This window comes from Erithacus rubecula (genome assembly GCF_903797595.1).
Source record: "Erithacus rubecula genome assembly, chromosome: 13".
Classification (NCBI taxonomy): domain Eukaryota; kingdom Metazoa; phylum Chordata; class Aves; order Passeriformes; family Muscicapidae; genus Erithacus; species Erithacus rubecula.
Genome location: NC_136665.1, coordinates 1827421 through 1840260, shown reverse-complemented (window position 1 = coordinate 1840260; position 12840 = coordinate 1827421). Strand labels below are relative to the sequence as shown.

Here is a 12840-nt window from a genome sequence, read left to right as displayed (position 1 = left end):
AAAACTTAGTTTGTCTGCTAACATTGCTGGTCAGGCTGTGTCCCTGGAGATGCTCTTGGTGGCTTCCCTCTTTTTTTCTGGGCATGCCAGTGGAGGAGATCCAGGCCCAGATGATGCCATTGATGGAGATGTGCCCTGAGCCCAGGGATGCTCAGCACGGGGTCCCCCAGCCCCTTGAGGCCTCGCCGCTGGTCACAGCAGCCCCTGCCTGGCTCCTGCCTGCCCGCACTGAGGGCATCCATGGCTGCTCCTGGACATGGAGCTCAGCCAGTGCTGGTTCCATGTGGGCTTTGCTGGTAGTGCCACCCCAACACTGGGTGACAGCTCCATCTCTTTATTGAGGCACAAGTGCTCATTTTGGAGGGTCTCGGCTAATGTTTAGTTAAGCTCATTTACTGGCAGAAATAGATGGCCAAACATGTCCTTATCCCAGTCAAATAGTTTGTTCCCTGACAGAAAAGCTTTCCAATGTCCTCCTGGGAATCAGTAAAACATGTTGAGGTGCTGGCTGCATCTGTGGGAGCAATGGAGTGTCTGAACCCGTGCTGTGTTCCACTGCCGAGCTGGCAGCTGGTTGGATACAGCCAGGACACTCTCTGTTTCCCCAGAGCTGGGGCCTGGGGCACCTTGGCCCCCCTGGCACAGGCTGTGCCACCCAACAAAGCCCAGAAGGCCGGGAGCAGAGCTCGGGGGCAGCACAGCTGCTTGGGCAGTGGGTCCTTCCAGGGACCTGGGCCCAAGCCACCCCTGAGCAGCTACTGCCAGCCCCGAGCCTCCCTGCCCCGTGACAGCTCCCCCAGCCCACAAAATGGATCCCACAAAAGCAGTGCTCAGCCCGTGGACTCATCAGGGACATTGTTCACCCCTGCTATGGGAGCTGGGCTTGTGTGCAGCAACCAGCAAAGGAGCTTGAAAAGGGGAAAAACTGTCAAAGAATTGACAGCTGGCAAGGAGATTGTCCCCATGATTGTGTGTTGCTTTTCTCTGGACTTGATCCCAGAAACAACCCTCAGACTGCTGTGTAAATGCCCACACATGGTCTGCCAATCCCCTATCCTTTTGCAGTCTGCACTCAGAAATTTTGCAACAAATCCACCAAAAAATTCCTGGTTACCTCTGCGAATTTCACACTACAGTTTCTTTCATTTATTACCAATACCTGGAGATTTCTGTATATATTAATGGTCCTGAAAATCTCAGATTCTTTTAAGCAATTTTTTAAAATATTGTAACAGATGCAACAGCCTTATTGTTTTCTGCTTTGGCAGGTCTGGTTTTCCGTTTTTCATGTTTGTTTTTTTTTGTTTCTGTTTTTTTTTTTTTCTTTTTGTTTATTAGTTTGATTGGTTTTTTTGTTGTTGTTGATGAATTTTTTGGTGTTGTTTTTTTTGTTTGGTTTTTTTTGGTTTTTTTGTTTGGTTTTGGTTTTTTTTTACATGATGCTTTACTTACAATTTCACACATAATCTTATTTTTATTTAGATTTTTTTGTTCCTCAAGCAATTATTTTGACAATCTGTAATTCATGTCTTAGTTAATATTCCATATATGAACAATTTTGACTTTCAAGCCCATCAATCCTCTCTTGGCCAATTGCTAAATGGCACAACTACCAAAATACAGGTGCCAGCATCGCCACTCCGGCATTAATCCAGTGCTGCTTGGAAGGTGCACAGGAGCACAGAATAGCTTGCTTTGGAAGGGACATTTGAAGGCCATCTGATCCAATGCACTGAAGTGAGCAGGGACACCTTTAACTACATCAGGTTGCTCAAAGCATGAACTTCAATGTCTGCAGAGATGCATGCCCACGTCTCTGGGTAACCTGTGCCAGGGTTTCAAAACCCACAGTGTAAAAAATGTATTTCTTATGTCTAGTCTGAATTTAACATCTCTTAGATTCAAGCCATTCCCCCTCGGTCTTGTCACAACAGGCCCCACTAAAAACTCTGTCCCATTTTTTACAAGCCCTCTTGAGGTACTGAAAGGCAGCAATCAGGACTCCCTGGAGCTTTCTCTCTTCCAGAATTAACACCCCCAGCTTCCCAGCCTGTTTCCTAAGCAGAGGGGCTCCAGTCCTCAGAGCATTTTGTCCCTCCTCTGGACAAGCTCCAACAGGGCCATGTCCTTCCAGTGTTGGGACCCAGAGCGGGATGCAGTGTTTCAGGTGGGGTCTCATCAGAGCAGAGAGGTGAAAATAACCCTTTTAACATGCTAGGCACACTGCTATGGATGCACATGGCTGGCTCATGTCCAGCCTCTCATCAAGCAACACCTGCAAGACTACCTTGGCAGGGCTGCTCTCCATCCCTTCATCCCCAGGTTGGGAGATCAGCTGGGCTGGGACTGTGTCACAGCCCATGGACAGAGCTGCTGGGCAGGAGGTGCTCCCTCCCAAAGAGCAGAGATCCCACTCCCCAAAAACTCCACCCTGGCCCTGATTTCACAGCAGACTCTGAGGTCCCAGAGGTTCTAGAGCCCCGTGATTGCACAGCACCACAGGCACCGAGCAGTCAGTCCTGGAGCACAACTGTTGCGGCAGCAGCGGCGGCGGCGGCAGTGGTGCTGACATTGAGACAGCGGTGGCAGCACAGCGGTGGCAGCAAGAGCTGCGGCACTGGCAGAGGGCAAGGCACCATGGCCCTTGCTCTGCGCCTCTTCCTCCTGCTCCTCCTGGTTGTGGCCCTGCCTGCCAGGGCTGCCCAGGCAGTTCCGTGGCCAGCGAGGGGAGCAGGTGAGCCGGCAGCCTGGCTCCCCTTTCCCGGGACAGCGCTCCCTTCTCCCCAGAAAGCGTTGGGAATGGTTTTGCATAGGGCAATAGGGAGGCTTTCCTCTGTGGGAGGGGCCCTGGGCTGCAATAGCCACCTATCCGGGGATGTTGCACAAGCTATGGAAAGAGTGTGCAGAGTGACCAGAGCCAGCCCAGAGCTCCCCAGGCCCCTCTGCAGCTTTGGCCATGTCCATTCACATCTGGCTCACATAGCCTTACACGGCCTGACTGCATAGCCCAGTTCCCTTCCTAAGGATCAAGGGAATCCCAGCACACCATGGAAATGCTTCTGATCTGTGCTCCCTTCTAGATGAGAGGCCTGAGAATGTTGATCCAGCAGCTTGGATGGATGAGAGTTTCGATCATATGAGATTTCCTGGAGGCAAGTTCTCAGCATCCCTTTCCTCACAGTAAAATAGTTCTCAGTGTGGCAAGGGCTCACTCAGGTGCCTCTTCACTTAAGATCATCTCAGGGTTCAGGGATTCTGGAAAACTTGCCCTCCTATCTCTTGGAGCCCTAGGTGATCCCACAGGATCTCTGTCAGTTGGAGGAAGGAGCATTTAGCTGTCAATGCTCTTCCCATGTGCAATGCCAGTGTCTCCTCCGGTGTGCTCTGTGCATCCACACAGAAGATCAAGAGAGGGAAGGAAAGGGCCCAGGGCTGTGTCTTTGTGGCTCCTTTGTTGGCCTTGAGGCAGCCTGAGCTGTTCCTGCTGCCACTCCCACACTCTTTCCCGGGCAGGGGCTGGGTTCAAAGCTGCTGGCAGCTCTAGGGAGTCCTTTCTCTTCTGACTGCCCTGCAAGAGGCTCTTCCATCCCAGTGTGTGGCCACTGGAGGCACGTGCTGCCTCTGCCCCTGCTCCTGAGCTGGGGGAGTGACTTGGAGCACTCAATGCACCCACTGCCCCTGCAGCGTGAATGAGAAATGGAAATACTTTCCATTAAGGTTTACCAAGCTGGAACAACGCAGGTATGGAAGACAATAAATCACGGGACACCAACAGACTTCTGGACAAAATGCTGAATGATCTGCAGAGACGCCGTGGTGGGTGCATTTTCCTCAGCCTTCTCCTGACACTCAGCAGCCGGGGGCTTTCCCTGAACATTTTGACATGCCGTGCCCGGCACAGCGGGAAGGGATCCATGGCAGCCTCACTGCCCCGCTGCTGCTGTCACACCCTGCAGGGCTGTTTCCCAGCCTGGCCTGGCTGCAGGTTCTCCCCAGCCTCTGCAGGAAGGCCTCTGGCATCAGCTCACAGGGAGCCCAAACTGCCCTACGGGCCATGCACACCCTGAGATCCCCAGAATTTTCCTGTTCTTGATATAGATCAGAAGAGGTGGTGATTAGGACAAGAAGGAGCCCTGTCACAGCCTCAAGAATCTGGGTCGTTTCCTGATCCTTATCCACGATTTAAACAATCAATGCCTCCTGAACATGCCACCTCCCTGAACGGGAATGCTTCCATCTGATCCAGGTGTCCCTTTTTCTTTCTCAAGCAATGAAGCAAAAGAATGTGCAGATGCTGGCATATCCTAGAGGAAGGAATAGCTCTGTGCCAGCCCTTGATGAAGAAAAGAAGATGCCAGGAACAAGCACAGGAACAGAAGGTAATTGCTGTGCCAGGCTCAGCCCTTGCCCTTGCATGGCCCAGCAGCAGCCAAAGCTGGAGGTACCTCGGCTTGGTGGCCTCTGGAGCTCGTTCCCAGCCCCTGGGAAAGGGGACTCGTGCACCAAGGTCCCTCCTACTGCAGCTGCTCCTGGAGCTGCCCTGAGTGCCCAGAGGCCCAAGGCACAGGAGCAGCCCCGAGCAGGAGCCCTGCCATGAGCCCAGGGCCACAGCCAGCCCTGGCTCCCGACTGGGCAGGGCCTGCACTGGGTCCTGACAGGGCCTGATTGTGTCCCCTGGGGCTGGGGCAGCTGTCACGGGGCAGGGAGGCTCGGGGCTGGCAGTGGCCACTCAGGGCTGGCTTGGGCCCGGGTCTCTGGAAGGAGCCACTGCCCAAGCAGCTGCGCTGCCCCCGGGCTCTCCTCCCGGCCTTCTGGGCTTTCTTGAGTGGCACAGCCTGTGCCAGGGGGGTCAAGGTTCCCCAAGCCTCAGCTCTGGGGAAACAGAGAGCGTCCTGGCTGTGTCCAGTGAGCTGCCAGCTCGGCAGTGGAACACAGCACGGGCTCAGGCACTCCATTGCTCCTACAGATGCAGCCAGCACCTCAACACATGTTCCCAATTTACAGAAGGACATTGGAAAGGGTTTCTGTAAGGATACATGCTGCTGGCTAGAGTTCATTTCAGTCCTGCTTCATTTGGTGCCTGTCTTCATGCTGTGCTGTGTTGGAATCTGGTATGGCTGGAAGAGAAACTGGTGTGTGCTTTTTTGATTTCCTCCCTGAAACTTATTCATTTGCTGGTGGCTGTAGACAGGAAACATTCCCAGTGAGGCTGCTGTGGAGTTGTGCATGGTCAGTGGTTGTCCACATAACTCTGCTGAGGGTTCTGCTGCTGCCCAGTGCTTTCATTGGCCTCCCAATTGCTGGGCCTTGTCCTGGGAAGCCGCTGGGGCTGCAGCCAGTGCTGGCTCCCGCTGAGGCTGCGTGGCCAAGACCAGCCCCAGGAACAGTAGGCAGAGGCAGAGCAAGGTGGGGAGGAGAAAGAGCGGGGACCAGATTGCCCTTGAAAGGCAGAGGCGCTCTGGGGCTGCTCCTGGCCAGGGACCCTGCCCAGAGCCATCCCCTGCTGGCCGGGGCCTTGAGGGGCAGCTGTCCAGCTGGGCCAAGCTGTGCCAGCAGCTCCAGCCGTGCTGGGGAGCCTTGCCAGCTCTGGGTCCTGCTGGGCACGAGGCTCCCTGTGTGCCAGGGGCAGCTGGGGCCTCAGACACTGCTCTCTCCACAGGTGCTCCTGTGCACATTCAGAAGAGAAGCCCAAGAGCTCAGGCAATCAGAACCTGTCACATTCCGGTTCTTCACGTCAGTTCCCATCTGCCCTGACTGCACTCCTCTCTGGAGTGTGTCCCAGCACCCACACCTCCGAAACAAAACCCCCTGCCCTTGAGCCCCTTGCCGTGCTCCCCATCCCAGACTGAAGTTGGCTGCCCCTGTCTGCCAGGCCAGGGCTATACCCATGTTTTATATTCAAATTAGTGGAGTTGTCACAGCTCTGTCTGGGTGGTAACACCAGCACGGCCCACGTGGCACCAGCACTGGCTGAGCTCCATGTCCAGGACCAGCCATGGATGCCCTCAGTGCGGGCAGGCAGGAGCCAGGCAGGGGCTGCTGTGACCAGCAATGAGGCCTCAAGGGGCAGGGGGAGCCCGTGCTGAGCATCCCTGGGCTCAGGGCACATCTCCATCAATGGCATCATCTGGGCCTGGATCTCCTCCACTGGCATGCCCAGAAAAAAAGAGGGAAGCCACCAAGAGCATCTCCAGGGACACAGCCTGACCAGCAATGTCAACAGGCAGAATAAAAGTTTTGCTTAAGCAATGGCTTTTTGATAAAGCAAAACATTGACAATTACCACAGCCCATTCATGCAGATGGGGGGACACTGTGGGGGTACAGCTGAGGCCATGAGGTCACAGCAGGCTCTGGGGTGACAGCAAGCTGAGGTCACAGCAGGCTCTGAGGTCACAGAGGTCCCAGAGCCCCGTGGCTGCACAGCACCACAGGAACCGAGCAGTCAGTCCTGGAGCACAACTGTTGCGGCAGCAGCGGCGGTGGTGGCAGTGGTGCTGACATTGAGACAGCGGTGGCAGCACAGCGGTGGCAGCAAGAGCTGCGGCACTGGCAGAGGGCAAGGCACCATGGCCCTTGCTCTGCGCCTCTTCCTCCTGCTCCTCCTGGCTATGGCCCTGCCTGCCAGGGCTGCCCAGGCAGCTCCGTGGCCAGCGCAGGGAGCAGGTGAGCCGGCGGCCTGGCTCCCCTTTCCCGGCACAGTGCTCCCTTCTCCCCAGGAAGCGTTGGGAATGCTTTTGCATAGGGCTATAGGGAGGCTTTCCTCTGTGGGAGGGAGAGAACACCCAGCATTGTCCATTCATATCTGACCCCATCAGCCCTACACAACCCCCTTGCAGTGCCCAGTTCTCTAAGGCAGAAGGGGATCCCAGCACAGCATGGAAATGCTTCTGATCTCTGCTCCCTTCCAGATTGGGATCGTGACTTGGATTATCTGGAAGCCCTGCTGGAATGTGGCATGAATTTCCTAGAGGATGCTGAAGGCAGGTTCTTAATAACCCTTTCCTGACAGGAGAAGCAGTGTAACTGTGGCAAGAGCTCACTCATATGCCATTCCCCTTAAGATCACTTCAAGGTTGATGGTTTCTTGAAACCTTGCCCTGCTCTCTTCAGGAGCCCTGGGTGATCCCACAGGATCGCTGACAGTGGGAGGAAGAAGCATTTTAGCTGTCAATGCTCTTCCCATGTGCAATGCCAGTGTCTCCTTCTGTGTGCTCTGTGCAGCCACAAGAAGTGCAGAGAGGGAAGAGAAGGGCCCAGGGCTGTGCCTTGTGTCGCTCCTTTGCTGACCATGGGCAGTCTGAAGATCTCCTGCAGTGCTGGGAGCTCTTCTGTCCTGCCTTTCTTTGCAGATGAACCTGTTGGGGAAGGTGATCTGGCTTTCCAACCCACATTCAGGGAACAGGCTCTAGGAGCTGGTGAGGGTAGGTCAAGGCCTTTCCCCCTGGGGGAGCTGCCAGCACAGAGCCCAAAGCTCGGCCAGGGGGGCATCGCTGCAGGTGCCAGGACAGAGCCGTGCTTGTGTGTGCCCTGGCCTTGTGCAATCCCCTCACTGCTCCTGCAGCTCAGTGCTGCCCAGGCAGAGCAGCAGAGATGACAGAAGCTTCTGCGGCTGTTGAGTTACAGGTGTGTCTGCAGGGAGCATTTCTCCAACTCCTGGCCTGGATGCTACACACAAGCCCAGCTCCCATCACAGGGGTGAGTAGTGGGTCCCTTCTAACCCCACAGGCTGAGCGCTGCTTTTGTGCGGTTACTGCTTGGAAATGAAACTATTTTCATTTAAGGTACTCAAACAGAAAAGACTAAACACACGGCAAACAAGAAATTCCAGGAGCCATTGGAAATCATGAGGCAAATGCTGAAGGAAATGCTGCAGGGAGGAGAAGGTGGGTGCATTTCCCTCCACCTTCTCCTGACATTCAGCAGCCGGGGGCTTTCCCTGCACATCAGGACACGCCGTGCCCGGCACAGCGGGAAGGGATCCATGGCAGCCTCGCTGCCCCACTGCTGCTGTCACACCCTGCAGGGCAGTATCCCAGCCTGGCCTGACTGCAGCTTCTCCCCAGCCTCTGCAGGAAGGCCTTTGGCATCAGCTCACAGGGAGCCCAAAGTGCCCCAAGGGCCATGCATACCCTGAGATCCCCTGAAATTTCCTGGTCTCCCAGCAAATGAGCAGGGGCAGCTGTTTCGAAAAGGGGGGCCCTGGCCATCCCCATAACATGGCCTTTGTCCTGATCCTTACCAATATCTATGACAAGCATTGTCTCCTGAAGATGCCACCTCCCAGCTGCGGAACAATTCCATCTGATCCAGCTGTCCCTCTTTCTTCCTCCAGAGATGGAAGAACAGCTTGTGCTGATGGCTCCATTTCCCAGGGGAAGCAGTAATTCTCTGCAAGCAACTGCTGCAGGGAAAGAGGCGATGCCAATCACAGTCACAGGAGGTAATTGCTGGGCCTCTGGGCCTGTGTCCTGCTGAGCTTTGAGGCTGCAATCCTGGCGGCCTACCTGCCAGGGATGGTGCACAGGGCCTGCAAACAGTGTGGAGAGTGTCCAGAGCCAGCCCAGAGCTCCCCAGGCCCCTCTGCAATGTTGGCCATACCCATTCACATCTTGCTCCCACAGCCTTGCCCGACCCCCTTGCAATGCCCAGGCCCCTAAGGCAGAAGGGAATCCCAGAACACCATGGCAATGCTTCTGATCTGTGCTCCCTTCTTGGTTGGGATTGTGACATGGGTTATTTAGAAAATCTGGTCAACGGCAGTGTGAAGATTCTAGAGCATGGTGGGGGCAAGTCCTCAGTATGCCTTTCCTGTCAGAATAGTCTGTATCACTGTGGAAAGGGCTCACTCTTGTGATGATTTCCTATATATAATGTCAGGGTTGAGGGATTCTGGCATCCTTGCCCTGCTCCTTTCAGGAGCCCTGACTGGATGCTGTGGAATCACTGTCAGGGGGAGAAAGGAGCATTTAGCACTTCAGCCTCTTCCCATGTGAAATGCCAGTGTCTCCTTCCATGTGCTCTGTGCAGCCACACAGACGAGCAGAGAGGGAAGGGAAGGGAAGGGCCCAGGGATGTGCCTTGCGTCGATCCTTTGCTGGATCCAGGGAGTCTGAGCTGGTCCCACTGTCACTGCCAAGCCCTGGCCCTGGCAGGGGCTGGGTTCAGATCTGATGGAAGCTCCAGGGCGTCTTTTCTCCTCAGACAGCCCTTCAAAGGGTTCCTTCCATCCTAGTTTGGGGCCACTGGAGGCACGTGCTGAGTCTGCCCTTGCTCCTGAGCAGAAGGAAGAGCTGAGAGAGTGCATGGCAGCACTCAATGAACTCACTGCCCCTGCAGCCTGAATGAGAAATGGAAATACTTTCCATTAAGGTCCTCCTGGTTGGAACAACCCAGATATAGGAGACAAGAAATCGCTGGAGGCTGACAGACTTCTGGACCAGATGCTGACTGATCTGCAGAGACGCCGTGGTGGGTGCATTTCCCTCAGCCTTCTCCTGACACTAAGCAGCCGGGGGCTTTCCCTGCACATCTGGACACGCCGTGCCCGGCACAGCAAGATGTGATCCATGGCAGCCTCGCTGCCCCACTGCTGCTGTCACACCCTGCAGGGTTGTTTCCCAGCCTGGCCTGGCTGCAGCTTCTCCCCAGCCTCTGCAGGAAGGCCTTTGGCATCAGCTCACAGGGAGCCCAAAGCGCCCCATGGGCCATGCACACCCTGAGATCCCCTGAAATTTCCTGGTCTCCCAAAAAATGAGGAGGGGCAGCTGTTTGGAGAAGGGGGGCCCTGGCCATCCCCATAACATGGCCTTTGTCCTGATCCCTACCAATATCTATGACAAGCATTGTCTCCTGAAGATGCCACCTCCCCAATGTGGGACAAATCCATCTGATCCAGCTGTCCCTCTTCCTTTCTCCAGAGATGGAAGAAGAGACTGGACTGGCGGCTCAGATTCCCAGAGGAAGCACTGGTTCGGTGCCAGCCTCTACTGCAAGAAGGGAGGCAATGCCAGGCACAGTCACAGGAGGTAATTGCTGGGCCTCTGGGCCTGTGTCCTGCTGAGCCTTGAGCTGCCATCCTGGCTGCCTCCCTGCCACTGACTTGGCACGAGGCCTGCAAACAGTGTGGAGAGTGTCCAGAGCCAGCCCAGAGCTTTCCAGGACCCTCTGCAACATTGGCCATGCCCATTCACATCTTGCTCCCACAGCCTTGCCCGACCCCCTTGCAGTGCTCAGGTCCCTAAGGCAGAAGGGAATCCCAGAACACCATGGCAATGCTTCTGATCTGTGCTCCCTTCTTGGTTGGGATTGTGACATGGGTTATTTAGAAAATCTGGTCAACGGCAGTGTGAAGATTCTAGAGCATGGTGGGGGCAAGTCCTCAGTGTGCCTTTCCTGTCAAAATAGTCTGAGTCACTGTGGAAAGGGCTCACTTCTGTGATTATTCCCTTTACATTTTAAAAAGGGTTGAAGGATTCTGGTGTCCTTTCCCTGCTCCCTTCAGGAGCCCTTGGTGGATGCTGTGGGATCACTGTCAGGGGGAGGAAGGAGCATTTAGTCCATCTTCTTCCCATGTGCACTGCCAGTGTCTCCTTCCATGTGCTCTGTGCAGCCACACAGATGAGCAGAGAGGGAAGGGAAGGGCCCAGGGATGTGCCTTTGTGTGGCTCCTTTGCTGGCTCCAGGCAGCCTGAGCTGCTGCCAAGCCCTGTCCCTGGCAGGGGCTGGGTTCAGATCTGCTGGCAGCTCCAGGGAGTCTTTTCTCCCTTGACTGCCATGCAAGGGATTCCTTCAATCTTAGCATGTGGCCACTAGAGGCACATGGTGCCTCAGCCCCTGCTCCTGAGCAGATGGCAGAGCTGAGAGAGTGCCTTGCAGCACTCAATGAACTCACTGCCCCTGCAGCCTGAATGAGAAATGGAAATACTTTCCATTAAGGTCCTCCTGGTTGGAACAACCCAGATATAGGAGACAAGAAATCGCTGGAGGCTGACAGACTTCTGGACCAGATGCTGAATGATCTGCAGAGACGCCGTGGTGGGTGCATTTCCCTCAGCCTTCTCCTGACACTCAGCAGCCAGGGCCTTTCCCTGCACATCTGGACACGCCGTGCCCGGCACAGCAAGAAGGGATCCATGGCAGCCTCGCTGCCCCACTGCTGCTGTCACACCCTGCAGGGTTGTTTCCCAGCCTGGCCTGGCTGCAGCTTCTCCCCAGCCTCTGCAGGAAGGCCTTTGGCATCAGCTCACAGGGAGCCCAAAGTGCCCCATGGGCCATGCACACCCTGAGATCCCGTGAAATTTCCCAGTCTTGGGGTAGATCAGTAAGGGCAGCTTTTGAAGAAGGGAGGGCCCTGGCAAATCCAGAAAATTTCTATGATATCCTGATCCATATCCATCATTTTGACAAGCATTTCCTCCTTAGGATGGCACCTCCCCAATGGGGAACGGCTCCATCTGATGCACTTGTCCCCTCATCCAGCAATGAAAGGAAAGACTGGCCTAAAGGAAGCATTTCCCCGAGGACACAGTAATTCTGTTCCAGCCTCTGCTGCAGGAAGGGAGGTGATGCCAGGCACAGTGACAGGAGGTAATTGCTGGTCCTCTGGGCCTGAGCCCTGCTGAGCCTTGAGCTGCCATCTCTGCTGCTGGACAGAGCGGGCACAGCCCGCACAAGAGCGGCACAGCCCAGAGGAATTATCCCGAGCAGGCTCAGGGCACTCGGCTACTGAGCAGTCCTACTGGGCTCCCTCTGTGGGAGACACTGCCCAAAACCTGGGAGGGGCTGCAAGGGGTGCCCATGGTGGGGAAAGGGCAGAGGGGGAGATCAGGGCTCCAGGGTGTCCTGACAGGGCCTGACTCTATCCCCTGGGGCTGGGGGAGCTGGCCATAAAGATGGACAGAGTGGGGTTAGGAAGGATGGTTGTTTCACTGCCTGTGGCAATTTTCCCAAGGCTTTTATGGAGGTTATCCTCACTGGGATTGAAAGAAGCCCCAGAAGCCCTGGGTGTTGCAACTGCAGGGATGTTGCACAGAGCATAGAAATAGGGGGCAGAGTGACCATGAGTCTGCCCAGAGCTCCCCAGACCCATCCGCAGCTTTGGCCTTGTCCATTCACATCAGGGTCTTACAACCTTACCTGCCCCCTGGCAGTGCCCAGGACCCTAAGGCAGAAGGGGATCCCAGCACACCATGGAAATGCTTCTCATCTGTGCTCCATTCTAGGTGAGAGTGCTTGGACAGCTTCTCAAGTAGCTGGGCTTCATGAAGATCTGCAGCCTCTGGAGCCTCCTGCAAGTATGTTCTCACTGTCCCACCAAGGAATAATCATTGACAACCTAGTAGGAACCATGTGACTGAAGCTTCTGTGGCTGTTTAGTTACAGGTGTGTCTGCAGGGAACACTTTCCCTGGTCCTTTTCTAGATGCTGCACAAAAGCCCAGTTCTGATCACAGGGGTGAGTAGTGTGTCCCTGCTGACCCCGCAGGCTGAGCACTGCTTTTGTGGAATCAATTCCTGAAAAAATTGAAATATCTTCTCTTAAGGTTCCCTGAGAAAGAAGAACAAACAAATAGGAAATAGTGAGTCTCTGGAGGCATCCGATTTTGTGGACCAGATGCTGAGTGATCTGGAAAGAGAACGTGGTGGGTGCATTTCCCTCAGCCTTCTCCTGACAGTCAGCAGCCGGGGGCTTTCCCTACACATCTGGACACGCCGTGCCCGGCACAGCGGGAAGGGATCCATGGCAGCCTCGCTGCCCCACTGCTGCTGTCACACCCTGCAGGGCTGTATCCCAGCCTGGCCTGGCTGCTGCTTCTCCCTAGCCTCTGCAGGAAGGCCTC

General features: G+C 55.3%; 1 protein-coding gene across 1 annotated transcript in view; it reads left to right on the top strand.

The window, feature by feature from the left end:
* LOC306807319 (uncharacterized protein) overlaps window positions 1-12420 on the top strand; it is a 180597-nt gene extending 168177 nt beyond the window's left edge. Inside the window, exons 16-17 of the mRNA XM_079316784.1 lie at window positions 7352-7625; window positions 12384-12420. Of these exons, the coding sequence (XP_079172910.1) occupies window positions 7352-7596 (245 nt within the window). The 3' untranslated portion in view covers window positions 7597-7625; window positions 12384-12420. The remainder of the gene's footprint in view (window positions 1-7351; window positions 7626-12383) is intronic.
* Window positions 12421-12840: the final 420 nt, after the last annotated feature.